We start from the raw sequence: 17,101 nt of genomic DNA on the forward strand, positions 1-17,101 counted from the left end.
TTTATGTAACAAAATAGACAAGGCAGATATTTAACCTCTCAAGGAACTTGCCAATAACCCCTTCTCCAAACCCTCTTGGAGAAAAGACAGAATTCTAGAAATCTGAACTCTACTCCAAGAGTAGCCTCTGGATTCACACCAATACAGATATATACGCCATATCTTGTAGTAAATTTTCCTGGTAACAGGCTTACAAGCCCGAATCATGGTCTCAATGACCGACTCAGAAAACCCCCGCTTAGATAAGATTAAGCGTTTTATCTACAAGCAGTCAGTTTCAGAAAAACGAGATTTAGATGAAGGAAGGGCCCCTGAAGTAGAAGGTCTTTCCTCTGTGGGAGTCTCCATAGTGGGAAGGATGACATCTCCACTAGGTCTGCATAGCATATCCTGCGAGGCCACGCCGGTGCAATGAGGATCACCGATGCCCTCTCCTGTTTGATTTGAACAATCACCCGAGGAAGGAGAGTGAACGGAGGAAATAGGTATGCTAGACTGAAATTCCAAGGGACCACCAGAGCATCTATCAGTAAAGCCTGAGGATACCTCGACCCGTACCTTGGGAGCTTGGCATTCTGACAAGATGACATGAGATCCAGTTCCGGCTGTCCCCATCTGAGAATCAAGCTGGAAAACACTTCCGGATGAAGTTCCCAATCGCCCGAGTGAAAAAGGTCTGTCTGCTCAGAAAATCCGCTTCCCAATTGTCCTCTCCTGGAATGTGGATTGCAGATAGACAGCAGTTGTGGGTCTCCGCCCACTGTATAATCTTGGTTACCTCTGTCATGGCCAAGGAACTCTGAGTTTCTCCCTGATGGTTGATGTAAGCCACTGAAGTTATGTTATCTGAGTGGAACCTGATGAACCGGGCTGAAGCTAACTGAGGCCAGGCCAGAAGAGCATTGAAGATTGCCCTCAGATCTAGAATGTTTATGGAGAGAACCGATTCCTCCCGCGTCCATGTCCCCTGAGCCTTTAGTGAGCCCCAGACTGCTCCCCAACCCAGCATGCTGGTGTCCGTTGTCACAATCACCCAGGTGGGTCTGCGGAAGCAGGTTTCCTGGGAGAGATGTTCCTGAGACAACCACCAAAGAAGAGAATCTTTTGTCGCCTAATCCAGATGTAAATGCGGAGACAGATCCGCATAATCCCCGTTCCATTGTCTGAGCATGCATAACTGCAGGGGTCTGAGGTGGAAAAGGGCAAACGGAATGATGTCCATGGCAGCTACCATCAGACCGATCACCTCCATACATTGAGCCACTGACGGCCGAGGAGAGGACTGAAGAGCCAGGCAAGAATCGAAGATCTTTGACCTCTGACAGAAATATTTTCATCAATAGGGAATCTATTATGGTTCCCAAGAACACTACTCTTGTAGCTGGAATTAAGGAACTCTTTCCCAAATTCACCTTCCATCCGCGAGAACGCAGGAAGCATAACAACATCTCCGTGTGGGAGTTCGCTTGCTTAAAGGATGGCGCCTGAACCAGAACGTCTTCCAGACCACTGCAATGCCCCGCAGCCGGAGCACCACCAACAGGGATCCCAGGACCTTTGAAAATATTCTGGGAGCTGTGGCAAGGCCGAATGGAAGAGCCACAAACTGGAAGCGTTTGTCTAGAAATGCAAGCCTCAGAAACTTGTGATGATCCCTGTGGATGGGAACATGCAGGTACGCATCGTTTAAATCTACTGTTGTCATGAATTGACGTCTTGCAACGCAACTCCAGGCAAAGCTAGAGAGGAAGCGCAGGGCACTGCATGTGTGGACGATAAAATTTGGGACACTTGAGGAGAAAGCTGCGGCATATCTTGAACATTGTCAGAAGAAACCTGAACAGCATCAGTCCTAGACAATGTTGGCTCAGAATCAAAAAGTCTATCCCTGTAATTCAATGTTTTGTCAATACATGAGGAACAGAAAGGGATTGGTGGTTCCACGTTAGCATCAAAACAAAGTACAAGTAACATTTTGCAAAGCCTCCTGGTCCACCTTTACTCAGAATTGAACAAATTAAAAAATAAAAGTACTTTATTTTTAATCAAAAATTCACACTCAAAAAAAAAAAACTTTACTGTCCCTTTAAATATAAAACTAAAATGCTTTATTTTTACAGCAAAAATATGAGAAATTATTTAACAAACACCCCGGACAGCCTCTACACCTCAGCTTAGCCTTGCTGAAGTGCCTACCTGCCCTGCTGGGAAACCAGAGACAATAGTAATCAGATGGATTCCGGACTCAATCCAGAGCGCTGCACCCAATGTCCGTCGAGCGTAGCACACAAAACTGGAACCACAACAAAATTCTTCCCTCCCGGAACACAGGAAGTGAAGAGAAAGGGCATGCAATAGAAAACTTTAGCGCCTCAGCTAGCCCCGCCCATCGTGGGCGTAAGAGAACTAACCTCCCGGACGGACTAAGGAAAACACTGCCGGGAGCAAGTAAAAAAAAAAATAAAAAAGCACACCACCTCTAGACATACTGACTGAGCCTATCTCCTCGTCCCCAGTGCCTGCAACCACTGCCTTAGATAAGTCCCTTAACTTGTTAGGGCCCATATATGTAGTGTCCCATTGAAATAAATAATAAAGTGCCATCTTTCTCCTGTATACGGCTCAGAAAATAAAAACAGCACTTACCTCAATGAATTCTGCCAGGCAGCAGGGCAGCTCACTAGGTTTGAGAGGCATGATCCCTCACATGGACCTGTGGGAAAAAAAAGATAAAGACTGAGTAATCTTACTCAATCTTTCAATATTAGGGCAGCATTAACTACATGGGAGGCGCAGTGAGGATTTTACCCCACAAGTTCCCATTGCTTAAAAGCCTACATATATTGATGTTCAGGCGATATTCTCTAGTCGGGTCAACGTTTGGGTATCATGTCCCTTTAATTGCTGATCTATACTGTGCATTATAATCACTCAATATTAGGGCAGCATTAACTACATGGGAGGCGCAGTGAGGATTTTACCCCACAAGTTCCCATTGCTTAAAAGCCTACATATATTGATGTTCAGGCGATATTCTCTAGTCGGGTCAACGTTTGGGTATCATGTCCCTTTAATTGCTGATCTATACTGTGCATTATAATCACTATTAACGCTTTATCTGTGTTCACTATGTTTTGATGGAGGTTAAGAGAATTACATGTTTAAATGACGCTATGTATATATAAATATATGGCATTTTATAACACGTTTTTCCGAATTAAGAAAAAAGGTATAAAAGAGAAAATTTATGCTTACCTGATAAATTTGTTTCTTTTTAGACACGATGAGTCCACGGATCATCTTCATTACTTATGGGATATTCACCTCCTGGTTAGCAGGAGGAGGCAAAGAGCACCACAGCAGAGCTGTTAAATAGCACCTACCTTCCCTCCCACTCCAGTCATTCAACCGAAGTTAGGAAGAGAAAGGAAAAGCCAAGGTGCAGAGGTGTCTGAAGTTTATAATAAAAAACAACCTGTCTAAAAGAAAAGGGCGGGCCGTGGACTCATTGTGTCTAAAAAGAAACAAATTTATCAGGTATGCATAAATTTTCTTTTCTTTTTAAAAGACACAATGAGTCCACGGATCATCTTCATTACTTAGGGGATACAATACCGGAAGGCATCACTGCTTGAAGAACCTTTCTCCCAAAAGACGCCTCAGCCGAGGCAAAAGTATCAAATTTGTAAAATTTAGAAAAAGTGTGAAGAGAGGACCAAGTTGCAGCCTTGCAAATCTGTTCTACAGAAGCTTCATTTTTGAATGCCCATGAGGAAGCAACAGCCCTAGTGGAATGAGCCGTAACCCTCTCAGGAGGCTGCTGTCCAGCAGTCTCATATGCAAAGCGGATGATACTCTTCAGCCAAAAAGAAAGAGAGGTAGCCGTAGCTTTCTGACCCTTACGTTTTCCAGAGAAAATTACAAACAAAGAAGAAGACTGACGAAAGTCCTTAGTCGTTTGTAAGTAAAATTTTAAAGCATGGACCACATCCAAATTGTGTAGAAGACGTTCTTTCTGAGGAGGATTAGGACACAAGGAAGGAACAACGATCTATTGATTAATGTTCCTGTCTGAAACAATCTTAGGAAGAAAACCTAGTTTAGTACGTAAAACTACCTTATCTGAACGGTAAATAAGGTAAGGCAAAGTGTATTGCAACGCCGAGAGCTCAGACACTCTACGAGCTGAAGAAATAGCAACAAGAAATAAAACTTTCCAAGATAACAACTTAATATCTAAGTAATGCATATGCTCAAACGGAGCCCCTTGAAGAACTAAATTCAGACTCCATGGAGGAGTAACTGGTTTGAACACGGGCCTGATCCTAACCAAGGCCTGACAAAATGATTGTACATCTGGGACATCTGCCAGACGTTTGAGTAACAAAATAGATAAAGCAGAAATTTGACCCTTTAGGGAACTTGTCGATAAACCCTTCTCCAAACCTTCTTGGAGAAAAGACAAAATTCTGGGAATCCTAACTCTACTCCATGAGTAGCCCTTGGATTCACACCAAAAGAGATATTTACGACATATCTTATGGTAAATCTTTCTAGTTACAGGCTTACGAGCCTGAATCATGGTCTCTATGACCGGATCAGAAAAACCCCGCTTGGCTAGGATTAAGCGCTCAATCTCCAAGCAGTCAGCTTCAGAGATTTGGGTGAAGGAAGGGCCCTTGAATGAGAAAGTCCTTCCTCAGCGGAAGTCTCCAAGGTGGCAGGGATAACATGTCCACCAGATCTGCATACCAAATCCTGTGAGGCCAAGCAGGTGCAATGAGGATCACCGGTGCCCTCTCCTGCTTGATTCGAGTATTGACCCGAGGAAGAAGCGCAAACGGAGGGAATAGGTATGCAAGAGCATCTATCAGTTCCGCCTGTGGATCCCTGGACCTCGACCCGTATCTCTGGAGCTTGGCATTCTGACGAGATGCCATGAGATCCAACTCCGGCCGACCCCATTTGAGAATCAGGTTGGAGAACACCTCCGGATAGAGTTACCACTCTCCTGGATGAAAAGTCTGCCTGCTCAGAAAGTCCGCCTCCCAGTTTTCCACCCCTGGGATGTGGATCGCTGACAGATGGCAAGAGTGGGCCTCCGCTACCTCGGTCATTGCTAAGGAACTCCTCGTTCCTCCCTGATGATTGATGTAAGCCACTGACATGATATTGTCTGACTGGAATATGATAAACTGGGCCGAAGCCAACTGAGGCCAGGCCAGAGGAGCATTGAAGATCGCTCTTAGTTTCAGGATGTTTATAGGAAGAACAGACTCTGCCTGAGTCCACACTCCCTGAGCCTTTAGGGAACCCCAGACAGCTCCCCACCCTAAAAGGCTGGCGTCTGTTGTCACAATCACCCAGGAAGGTCTGCGAAAGCTGGTTCCCTGGGATAGATGATGCAGAGACAACCACCATTGAAGAGAGTCCCTCGTCTCCTGTTCCAGGATTATTCGAGGAGACAAATCTGCATAATCTCCATTCCACTGCCTGAGCATGTTTAACTGCAGAGGCCTGAGGTAAAACCGAGCAAACGGGATGATGTGCATTGCCGCCACCATCAGTCCAATTACTTCCATGCACTGAGCCACTGACGGCCGAGGATTGGACTGAAGGGCTCGACAGGTATCTAGAATCATTGATTTCCTGACCTCTGTCAGAAAAATCCTCAGATATAGAATCGATTAGAGTTCCCAAGAAAGTCACCCTTGTCTTCGGAAATAAGGAACTCTTTTCCAGATTTACCTTCCACCCGTGAGTTCTCAGGAAGAATAGCACAATGTCGGTATGAGATCTTGGTTGTTGACAAGATGGCGCCTGGATTAGAATATCACCCAGATAAGGCGCCACCGCAATGCCCCGCGGTCTTAGAACCGCCAGCAGAGACCCCAGAACATTTGTGAAAATTATGGGTGTTGTGGCCAGACCAAAAGGAAGAGCCACGAACTGAAAGTGTTTGTCCTGAAAGGCAAAACTTAGGAACTTGTGATGATCTCTGTTGATAGGAACATGTAGATATGCATCCTTTAAATCCACTGTCATCATAAATTAACCCTCCTGGATCAATGGAAGAATGGCACGAATAGTTTCCATCTTGAATGATGGAACTCTGAGAAACTTGTTTAGACTCGAGGTCTAAGATAGGTCTGAAGGTTCCCCTCCTTTTTGGGAACTACAAACAGATTTGATTAAAAACCCTGCCCCTGTTCCTGTACTGGAACGGGAATAATCACTACATGGGAGGAGAGGTCTCTTACACAATGTAAGAACGCCTCTATTTTTTATTTTTATCTGCTTTGCAGATAATCTTGAAAGAAGAAATCTTCCTCGGGGAGGAACATTTTTGAACTCCAGTTTGTATCCCTGAGACACTATTTCTATTGCCCAGAGATCCTGAACGTCCCGAACCCAAGCCTGAAAGAAGGAAAATCTGCCCCCTACCAGATCCGTTCCCGGATCGGGGGCATGTCCTTCATGCTGTTTTGGTTTCAGCAGCAGGTTTCTTGGATTGTTTACCCTTGTTCCAAGACTGGTTGGGTCTCCAAGAAGGCTTAGATTGTTCTGGTTTAGAGGAGGAAGAGAGAGAATTTCCCTTGAAATTTCGAAAGGAACGAAAATTACTCTGTCGTCCTGTTTGTTTCTCTTATCCTGAGGAAGATGACCCTTACCTCCCGTGATCTCAGAGATAATTTCTGTCAGACCAGGTCCAAACAAGGTCTTTCCCTTATAAGGAATTGCTAGAAGCTTAGACTTAGATGACACACCCACAGACCAAGGTTTTAACCATAAGGCTCTGCGTGCTAGGATAGAGAACCCTGAACTCTTAGCTGCCAATTTAGTAATTTGCAGAGAAGCATCCGTAATAAAAGCATTTGCAAACTTCAGAGCTTTAATCCTATCTTGGATCTCCTCTAAAGAAGTCTCAGTCTTGATAGTCTCGGACAGAGCATCAAACCAATAAGCTGCTGCACTAGTGACAGTAGCAATGCACGCAGCAGGCTGCAATAGCAGACCCTGGTAAACATAAATCTCTTTAAGTAGACCCTCCAAATTCTTGTCCATGGGATCTTTAAAAGCACAACTATCCTCAATGGGAATAGTAGTTCGCATGGCTAAGGTGGAAATAGCCCCTTCCTCCTTAGGTACCGTTTGTCAAGCTTCCCTGACAGCGTCAGCTATAGGAAACATCTTTTTGAAAATAGGAGACGGAGAGAAGGGAATACCTGGTCTCTCCCATTCCTTGGAAACAATCTCCGAAGCTCACTTTGGCACTGGAAAAACGTCTGAGTAAGAGGGAACTTCAAAATATCTATCCAATTTACTCGACTTCGCAGGAGCGACCACTACTGTAGAATCACAGTCGTCTAAAGTAACCAAAACCTCCCTGAGTTACAGGTGGAGGTGTTGTAGTTTAAACCTGAAAGATACAACCTCTGAATCAGTCAAAGGTAATTAACTTTCCGAGTCTAAAATTTCGCCTTCTCAATACCCCCCATCTCAGTTCCCTGAGAGGGTACATCCGAGATTGCCACCATAGCATCAGAAACCTCACTGACAACATGGTTGTCTTTACTCTTACGCTTGCCTTGAAGCATAGGAAAAGCAGACAACACATCAGAAATTGTGGAAGACAAAAGCGCAGCTATGTCCTTTAAGGTAACTCCAGCAGGCGCTAGAGCAGAAATACAGGGCACTGCTTGCGCGGGCGTTAAAGATTGGGATGCTTGGAGAGAAAGCTGCGGCATACTCTGACTCATCATTAGACTCATCCGCCTGACTCTCATCATTAGACAAGCATCCGCCTTTGAGAAATTTTGCTCATGAAAAACCTTATCCCTATAACTTAAAGCCCTCTCAATACATGAGGGACAGAAAGGGATTGGTAGTTCCACATTTGCATCCAAACACATGGAGCAAGTAACATTTTCCACGGCTATGTCCATACTTAAGCACAATAAGTAAAAAACAATGTAATAAACGTTACGGTCTCTTTAAAATTTAAAAAGGAAAAACTTTTACTACTACATGAGAATATGTAAGTAAAGGGGCAAAATATAATCAAATTACTCAATATCAAAAAAATTTGATGACAGAGAAAAAAACGTTACTGTGTCTTTAAACTTTAAAAGATAACCTTTTTAACTGTAATAGTGAAAAACGTGTCCCAGTAGCTAAACAGAACAAAATTCGGACACCCCTACACCTCAGCTGAGGTGCCTACCTGCCAAACGCACTCACTCCCTGGTCTCTTAGAGCTTAAACGATCCGGATGTGCAAGAACCAAAAGCGCTTTAACCCCCTGCTTAATCTGTAAAAAAAACCATGCGGTTTTAGAGCCACAATGTGCTGACGCCTTCCACCTTGCAGGCTATGGCAGCTAGACGGCTGAGAGTTGTGCAGTTACTCTTAGGAAGTGTGCAAATGGATAGCCCCGCCCATCGTGGGCGTCACAGTTAACCACCTAACCCGATTGGCTTAGAAGTGTTCTACTAAACCAAAAGGAAAATAACCACCAGTATTGAAAAATTAGCTCCCCTGCCCCAGTACTTATGGCTGTCCTTTACCCTCTAAACAAGAGAGAAACAAGTCCCAACATAAGGATCACAGAATCTGAGCCTTATGTAATATGCAATAATTTAAAGTGCCCACTTTCCTCTGAGATCACTGATCCCAGAATAAAAAACAAAGTTAGCACTTACCTTTGTATTCTGCCCGACAGCAGGGCAGCTCAGCAGGTTTAGGAGGTCCTCTCCCTCCCTTAGCCCTGTGGAAAAAGAGAAGCCTGAGTTAAGTGTACTTAGGCTATCAGGAGAAGGGCAGCATAAAATGTATAGGAGGCGCAGTGAGAATTATGTCTCACCAGTTCCTATTGCTCTAAAGCCACCAAAAGCTCTACTGAAGAGACTGTTATGGACTACGGCTACACCCTAGAACAAAGCAGCACAATCTTGCACTACTTTAAAAATAATAAACTCTTGATTGAAGAATCTTTTCTAACACCTAACTTTACCTCTTCCTAGCGCTAACATAGGCAAAGAGAATGACTGGGGTGGGAGGGAAGGGAGGAGCTATTTAACAGCTCTGCTGTGGTGCTCTTTGCCTCCTCCTGATGACCAGGAGGTGAATATCCCATAAGTAATGAAGATGATCCGTGGACTCATCGTGTCTTTAAAAAGAAAAACTATTTAAAAAAATAAATTAAAAAAAAACATACCTTTTCAAATATTCAGCATACACAGCTGGCTCGGGCAAGATATTTTCCAAAGCCGTTTCCCCTTCTTCCCCCTTTGACTTCAGATATTCACAAAGCGCTCTCCAATACAGAACATTCTCTGGTGTAAGAGTCTCTAAGGGGATCAGTTTTCTTGAAGACAGAAAGATAAAGAAATTTGTATAATTTAAAAATTTAAATATCAAATTCTATTTCTTACAACATAACATTTTAAACAGAACAATGTTTGTACATATGTGCATTTATTGTTTATATAACGATAAAGCAGATGCATCAAGAACAGATGACAGCTATCCATTTCACAATTAAATATAACCCCTTAATGACAAACGCCATATAACTATGTAAAATAAATTATCTAAAATTATTATATTTATTATTATTATTATATTGAAAATAGGGGTTTTGGGTTGAAACAGTAAGTGCTTGGGACATTCCCGGAGGCAGAACTTTTTTCATTTTATGCAATTTTTTTAAGTGAAAAATGTTCTGCAGGTCTTTGAGAAATGAAATTTTAAAATTAAGCAGTTACACTAAAGCACTAGCTCAATTACAATGTGTTGATTAACTGGAGAACTAAGGAAAACTTACAGCCAGAGCACACACTGTTTAAAAAGAACAGCATAATGTGGAGCAGCGCTGCAAACCAAAAGCACTAACAGTTCCAGCATGTGTCCTGTTCTTCCTGCAGACGTTGCATTTTCTGAGGTGACATCTCAGAGCATAGCATGTTCTGCTTTTGGGTGAAAACAGAATTTATGCTTACCTGATAAATTACTTTCTCCAACGGTGTGTCCGGTCCACGGCGTCATCCTTACTTGTGGGATATTCTCTTCCCCAACAGGAAATGGCAAAGAGCCCAGCAAAGCTGGTCACATGATCCCTCCTAGGCTCCGCCTTCCCCAGTCATTCGACCGACGTAAAGGAGGAATATGCATAGGAGAAATCATATGATACCGTGGTGACTGTAGTTAGAGAAAATAATTCATCAGACCTGATTAAAAAACCAGGGCGGGCCGTGGACCGGACACACCGTTGGAGAAAGTAATTTATCAGGTAAGCATAAATTCTGTTTTCTCCAACATAGGTGTGTCCGGTCCACGGCGTCATCCTTACTTGTGGGAACCAATACCAAAGCTTTAGGACACAGATGATGGGAGGGAGCAAATCAGGTCACCTAGATGGAAGGTACCACGGCTTGCAAAACCTCTCCCCCAAAAATAGCCTCCGAAGAAGCAAAAGTATCAAATTTGTAAAATTTGGTAAAAGTGTGCAGTGAAGACCAAGTCGCTGCCTTACATATCTGATCAACAGAAGCCTCGTTCTTGAAGGCCCATGTGGAAGCCACAGCCCTAGTGGAGTGAGCTGTGATTCTTTCAGGAGGCTGCCGTCCGGCAGTCTCATAAGTCAATCGGATGATGCTTTTAAGCCAAAAAGAGAGAGAGGTAGAAGTTGCTTTTTGACCTCTCCTTTTACCAGAATAAACAACAAACAAGGAAGATGTTTGTCAGAAATCCTTTGTAGCCTCTAAATAGAATTTTAGAGCACGAACTACATCCAAATTGTGCAACAAACGTTCCTTCTTTGAAACTGGATTCGGACACAAAGAAGGCACAACTATCTCCTGGTTAATATTTTTGTTAGAAACAACTTTTGGAAGAAAACCAGGTTTAGTACGCAAAACCACCTTATCTGCATGGAACACCAGATAAGGAGGAGAACACTGCAGAGCAGATAACTCTGAAACTCTTCTAGCAGAAGAAATTGCAACCAAAAACAAAACTTTCCAAGATAATAACTTAATATCTACGGAATGTAAGGGTTCAAACGGAACCCCTTGAAGAACTGAAAGAACTAAATTGAGACTCCAAGGAGGAGTCAAAGGTTTGTAAACAGGCTTGATTCTAACCAGAGCCTGAACAAAAGCTTGAACATCTGGCACAGCCGCCAGCTTTGTGTGAAGTAAAACAGATAAAGCAGAAATCTGTCCCTTCAAAGAACTTGCAGATAATCCTTTCTCCAAACCCTCTTGTAGAAAGGATAGAATCTTAGGAATTTTTATCTTGTTCCATGGGAATCCTTTAGATTCGCACCAACAGATATATTTTTTCCATACTTTATGGTAAATTTTTCTAGTTACAGGCTTTCTAGCCTGAATAAGAGTATCAATGACAGAATCTGAGAACCCACGCTTTGATAAAATCAAGCGTTCAATCTCCAAGCAGTCAGTTGGAGTGAGGCCAGATTCGGATGTTCGAACGGACCTTGAACAAGAAGGTCCCGTCTCAAAGGTAGCTTCCATGGTGGAGCCGATGACATATTCACCAGGTCTGCATACCAAGTTCTGCGTGGCCACGCAGGAGCTATCAAGATCACCGAAGCCCTCTCCTGATTGATCCTGGCTACCAGCCTGGGAATGAGAGGAAACGGTGGGAATACATAAGCTAGGTTGAAGGTCCAGGGCGCTACTAGTGTATCTACTAGAGTCGCCTTGGGATCCCTGGATCTGGACCCGTAGCAAGGAACCTTGAAGTTCTGACGAGACGCCATCAGATCCATGTCTGGAATGCCCCATAATTGAGTTATTTGGGCAAAGATTTCCGGATGGAGTTCCCACTCCCCCGGATGAAATGTCTGACGACTCAGAAAATCCGCTTCCCAATTTTCCACTCCTGGGATGTGGATTGCAGACAAGTGGCAGGAGTGAATCTCCGCCCATTGAATTACTTTGGTCACTTCTTCCATCGCCAGGGAACTCCTTGTTCCCCCCTGATGGTTGATATATGCAACAGTCGTCATGTTGTCTGATTGAAACCTTATGAATTTGGCCTTTGCTAGTTGAGGCCAAGCCTTGAGAGCATTGAATATCGCTCTCAGTTCCAGAATGTTTATCGGGAGAAGAGATTCTTCCCGAGACCATAGACCCTGAGCTTTCAGGGGTTCCCAGACCGCGCCCCAGCCCACCAGACTGGCGTCGGTCGTGACAATGACCCACTCTGGTCTGCGGAAGCTCATCCCTTGTGACAGGTTGTCCAGGGTCAGCCACCAACGGAGTGAATCTCTGGTCCTCTGATCTACTTGGATCGTCGGAGACAAGTCTGTATAATCCCCATTCCACTGTCTGAGCATGCACAGTTGTAATGGTCTTAGATGAATTCGCGCAAAAGGAACTATGTCCATTGCCGCAACCATCAAACCTATTACTTCCATGCACTGCGCTATGGAAGGAAGAAGAACAGAATGAAGTACTTGACAAGAGCTTAGAAGTTTTGATTTTCTGGCCTCTGTCAGAAAAATCTTCATTTCTAAGGAGTCTATTATTGTTCCCAAGAAGGGAACTCTTGTCGACGGGAATAGAGAACTTTTTTTCTACGTTCACTTTCCACCCGTGAGATCTGAGAAAGACTAGGACAATGTCCGTATGAGCCTTTGCTTGTGGCAGAGACGACGCTTGAATTAGTATGTCGTCCAAGTAAGGTACTACTGCAATGCCCCTTGGCCTTAGCACCGCTAGAAGGGACCCTAGTACCTTTGTGAAAATTCTTGGAGCAGTGGCTAATCCGAATGGAAGTGCCACAAACTGGTAATGCTTGTCCAGAAAGGCGAACCTTAGGAACCGATGATGTTCCTTGTGGATAGGAATATGTAGATACGCATCCTTTAAATCCACCGTGGTCATGAATTGACCTTCCTGGATGGTAGGAAGAATTGTCCGAATGGTTTCCATTTTGAACGATGGAACCCTGAGAAATTTGTTTAGGATCTTGAGATCCAAAATTGGCCTGAATGTTCCCTATTTTTTGGGAACTATGAACAGATTGGAGTAAAACCCCATCCCTTGTTCTCCTAATGGAACAGGATGAATCACTCCCATTTTTAACAGGTCTTCTACACAATATAAGAATGCCTGTCTTTTTATTTGGTCTGAAGACAATTGAGACCTGTGGAACCTTCCCCTTGGGGGTAGTTCCTTGAATTCCAGGAGATAACCTTGAGAAACTATTTCTAGCGCCCAAGGATCCTGAACATCTCTTGCCCAAGCCTGAGCGAAGAGAGAGAGTCTGCCCCCCACCAGATCCGGTCCCGGATTGGGGGCCAACATCTCATGCTGTCTTAGTAGCGGTAGCAGGCTTCTTGGCCTGCTTACCTTTGTTCCAGCCTTGCATCGGTCTCCAGGCTGGCTTGGTTTGAGAAGAATTACCCTCTTGCTTAGAGGATGTAGAATTTGAGGCTGGTCCGTTTCTGCGAAAGGGACGAAAATTTGTTTTATTTTTAGCCTTAAAAGACCTATCCTGAGGAAGGGCGTGGCCCTTTCCCCCAGTGATGTCTGAAATAATCTCTTTCAAGTCAGGGCCAAACAGCGTTTTCCCCTTGAAAGGGATGTTAAGCAATTTGTTCTTGGAGGACACATCCGCTGACCAAGACTTTAGCCAAATCGCTCTGCGCGCCACAATAGCAAAACCTGAATTTTTCGCCGCTAATCTAGCTAATTGCAAAGTGGCGTCTAAGGTAAAAGAGTTAGCCAATTTAAGTGCTTGAACTCTGTCCATAACCTCCTCATAAGAAGATGCTTTATTGAGCGACTTTTCTAGTTCTTCGAACCAGAAACACGCTGCTGTAGTGACAGGAACAATGCATGAAATTGGTTGTAGAAGGTAACCTTGCTGAACAAACATCTTTTTAAGCAAACCCTCTAATTTTTTATCCATAGGATCTTTGAAAGCACAACTATCTTCTATAGGGATAGTGGTGCGTTTGTTTAGAGTAGAAATCGCCCCCTCGACCTTGGGGACTGTCTGCCATAAGTCCTTCCTGGGGTCGACCATAGGAAATAATTTCTTAAATATAGGGGGAGGGACAAAGGTATGCCGGGCCTTTCCCATTCTTTATTTACAATGTCCGCCACCCGCTTGGGTATAGGAAAAGCTTCGGGGGGCACCGGGACCTCTAGGAACTTGTCCATCTTACATAATTTCTCTGGAATGACCAAATTGTCACAATCATCCAGAGTAGATAACACCTCCTTAAGCAGAGCGCGGAGATGTTCCAATTTAAACTTGAATGTAATAACGTCAGGTTCAGCTTGTTGAGAAATTTTTCCTGAATCTGAAATTTCTCCCTCAGACAAAACCTCCCTGGCCCCTTCAGACTGGTGTAAGGGCATGTCAGAACCATTATCATCAGCGTCCTCATGCTCTTCAGTATCTAAAACAGAGCAGTCGCGCTTTCGCTGATAAGTGGGCATTTTGGCTAAAATGTTTTTAATAGAATTATCCATTACAGCCGTTAATTGTTGCATAGTAAGGAGGATTGGCGCACTAGATGAACTAGGGACCTCCTGAGTGGGCAAGACTGGTGTAGACATAGAAGGAGATGATGCAGTACCATGCTTACTCCCCTCACTTAAGGAATCATTTTGGGCAACATTATTATCAGTGGCATCATTGTCCCTACTTTGTTTGTCACATTCATCACATATATTTAAATGGAGAGGAACCTTGGCTTCCGAACATACAGAACATCGTCTATCTGATGGTTCAGACATGTTAATAGGCATAAACTTGATAACAAAGCACAAAAAACGTTTTAAAATAAAACCGTTACTGTCACTTTAAATTTTAAACTGAACACACTTTATTACTGAATATGTGAAAAAGTATGAAGGAATTGTTCAAAATTCACCAAAATTTCACCACAATGTCTTAAAGCCTTAAACGTATTGCACACCAAATTTGAAAGCTTTAACTCTTAAAATAACGGAACCGGAGCCGTTTTTACATTTAACCCCTATACAGTCCCTGGTATCTGCTTTGCTGAGACCCAACCAAGCCAAGAGGGGAATACGATACCAAATGACGCCTTCAATAAGCTTTTTCAGTGGATCTGAGCTCCTCACACATGCATCTGCATGCCTTGCTTCTCAAAAACAACTGCGCACTAGTGGCGCGAAAATGAGGCTCTGCCTATGACTAGAAAAGGCCCCCAGTGAAAAAGGTGTCCAATACAGTGCCTGCCGTTTTTTTAACACAATTCCCAAGATTAAAATAACTCTTCAAAGTTATAAACCAATAAATATGTTTATAAAGTAATCGTTTTAGCCCAGAGAAATGTCTACCAGTCTTTAAAGCCCTTGTGAAGCCCTTTATTCTTATATTTAAAACTAAGAAAATGGCTTACCGGATCCCATAGGGAAAATGACAGCTTCCAGCATTACCAAGTCTTGTTAGAAATGTGTCATACCTCAAGCAGCAAAGTCTGCCCACTGTTTCCCCCAACTGAAGATACTTCATCTCAACAGTCCTGTGTGGAAACAGCCATCGATTTTAGTAACGGATGCTAAAATCATCTTCCTCATACAAACAGAAATCTTCATCTCTTTTCTGTTTCAGAGTAAATAGTACATACCAGCACTATTTTAAAATAACAAACTCTTGATTGAAGAATAAAACTACATTTAAACACCAAAAAACTCTAAGCCATCTCCGTGGAGATGTTGCCTGTGCAACGGCAAAGAGAATGACTGGGGAAGGCGGAGCCTAGGAGGGATCATGTGACCAGCTTTGCTGGGCTCTTTGCCATTTCCTGTTGGGGAAGAGAATATCCCACAAGTAAGGATGACGCCGTGGACCGGACACACCTATGTTGGAGAAATTTAGATTTGCCATAACAGTTAAAGGACCGTTAAACACGTGAAACTGAAGAATGCCATTAGAATATATTCAAATGAGTTGATAAACATTTATAGATTTTAAAATATATAACTTTGAAATTCCTTTTACCGTGTTTTCCCTAAAGAAGCATGGCAGCCCATTGTCTGAGGGCTGTTTTCATCATCCAATCAAAGTGCAGCAATTATAATACGCAATGCACCTGCTCACTCAAACGGCTTTGTCTTTATTGACACTATGTATGTATGTATATATATATATATATATATATATATATATATATATATATAAAAAACGAAACAGCATAGCCATGTCTTCAGTGAAACCTTTTGAGTAATGTGCTAACTGGTGCAAACAGAAAAGATTATGAGTAATGCTGGGCTGTTCTGTATTAAAATATATGTGGGTGGTTGTGTATATATCCCTTGTTGCTCTTGGGCTTGAGAATTTCCCTACCTGCTAGTAAAGATAACAATTTAAACAGCTAAGTACTTATTATGCACCATAACAGTTTAAAGGGACATGATTCAGATAGAGCATACATATTTAAACAACTTTTTAATTTTCTTCTATTATCTACTTTGCTAATCTCATTTTAGTATCCTTTGTTGAGAGCTACTAAAGGAACTGGGAGCCATCTGCTGATAAGTGACTGTGTGTGTGTATATATATATATATATATACACATACGTACACACACATACATACATATATATATATATATATTTTTTTTTATTACACACACACACAGGGTCAGGCAGAAGTAACGCCCCTTTTTCAAGAGCTTGTAGAAGTAACGCCCTTTTTTTCATTGTTCCAGTTTACCTGAAATAAAATGGCCCATCGACTAACAACAGAACGAGTGAGGGCAGTGAAACTGTATTATGAAAACCATAGCAACGGAGCAGTAACCAAACAAAGAACAAACCAAGAAATGTTGATGAATTGAAAAACACAATTCAGGACAAATTTGCGGACATTACTGTAGAATTATGTTGTTAGACATGCTTGAGTGTGGTTGGTAAAGTACGTGAATGTGTAGCATGAGATGGACAGCATTTTGAACATTACACATAGAATGTCATAAGAGTGTGGTTGTGTTATGTTACATAATTATATTCTTATTTATTTTCTGTAAGATTCGAAGTGTGTAATAAAAGATTTGTAATAAATTACAAGCTCATGAAAAAGGGGCGTT

At 42.8% G+C, this 17,101-nt stretch overlaps 1 protein-coding gene across 1 annotated transcript in view; it reads right to left on the reverse strand.

The window, feature by feature from the left end:
• Positions 1 to 17,101, reverse strand: part of NCAPG (non-SMC condensin I complex subunit G) — a 526,604-nt gene that overhangs the window by 484,379 nt on the left and 25,124 nt on the right. The window contains exon 7 of the mRNA XM_053700289.1: positions 9,218 to 9,367. Within this exon, the coding sequence (XP_053556264.1) occupies positions 9,218 to 9,367 (150 nt within the window). The remainder of the gene's footprint in view (positions 1 to 9,217; positions 9,368 to 17,101) is intronic.

The sequence above is a fragment of the Bombina bombina genome, chromosome 2, assembly GCF_027579735.1.
Source record: "Bombina bombina isolate aBomBom1 chromosome 2, aBomBom1.pri, whole genome shotgun sequence".
NCBI lineage: Eukaryota > Metazoa > Chordata > Amphibia > Anura > Bombinatoridae > Bombina > Bombina bombina.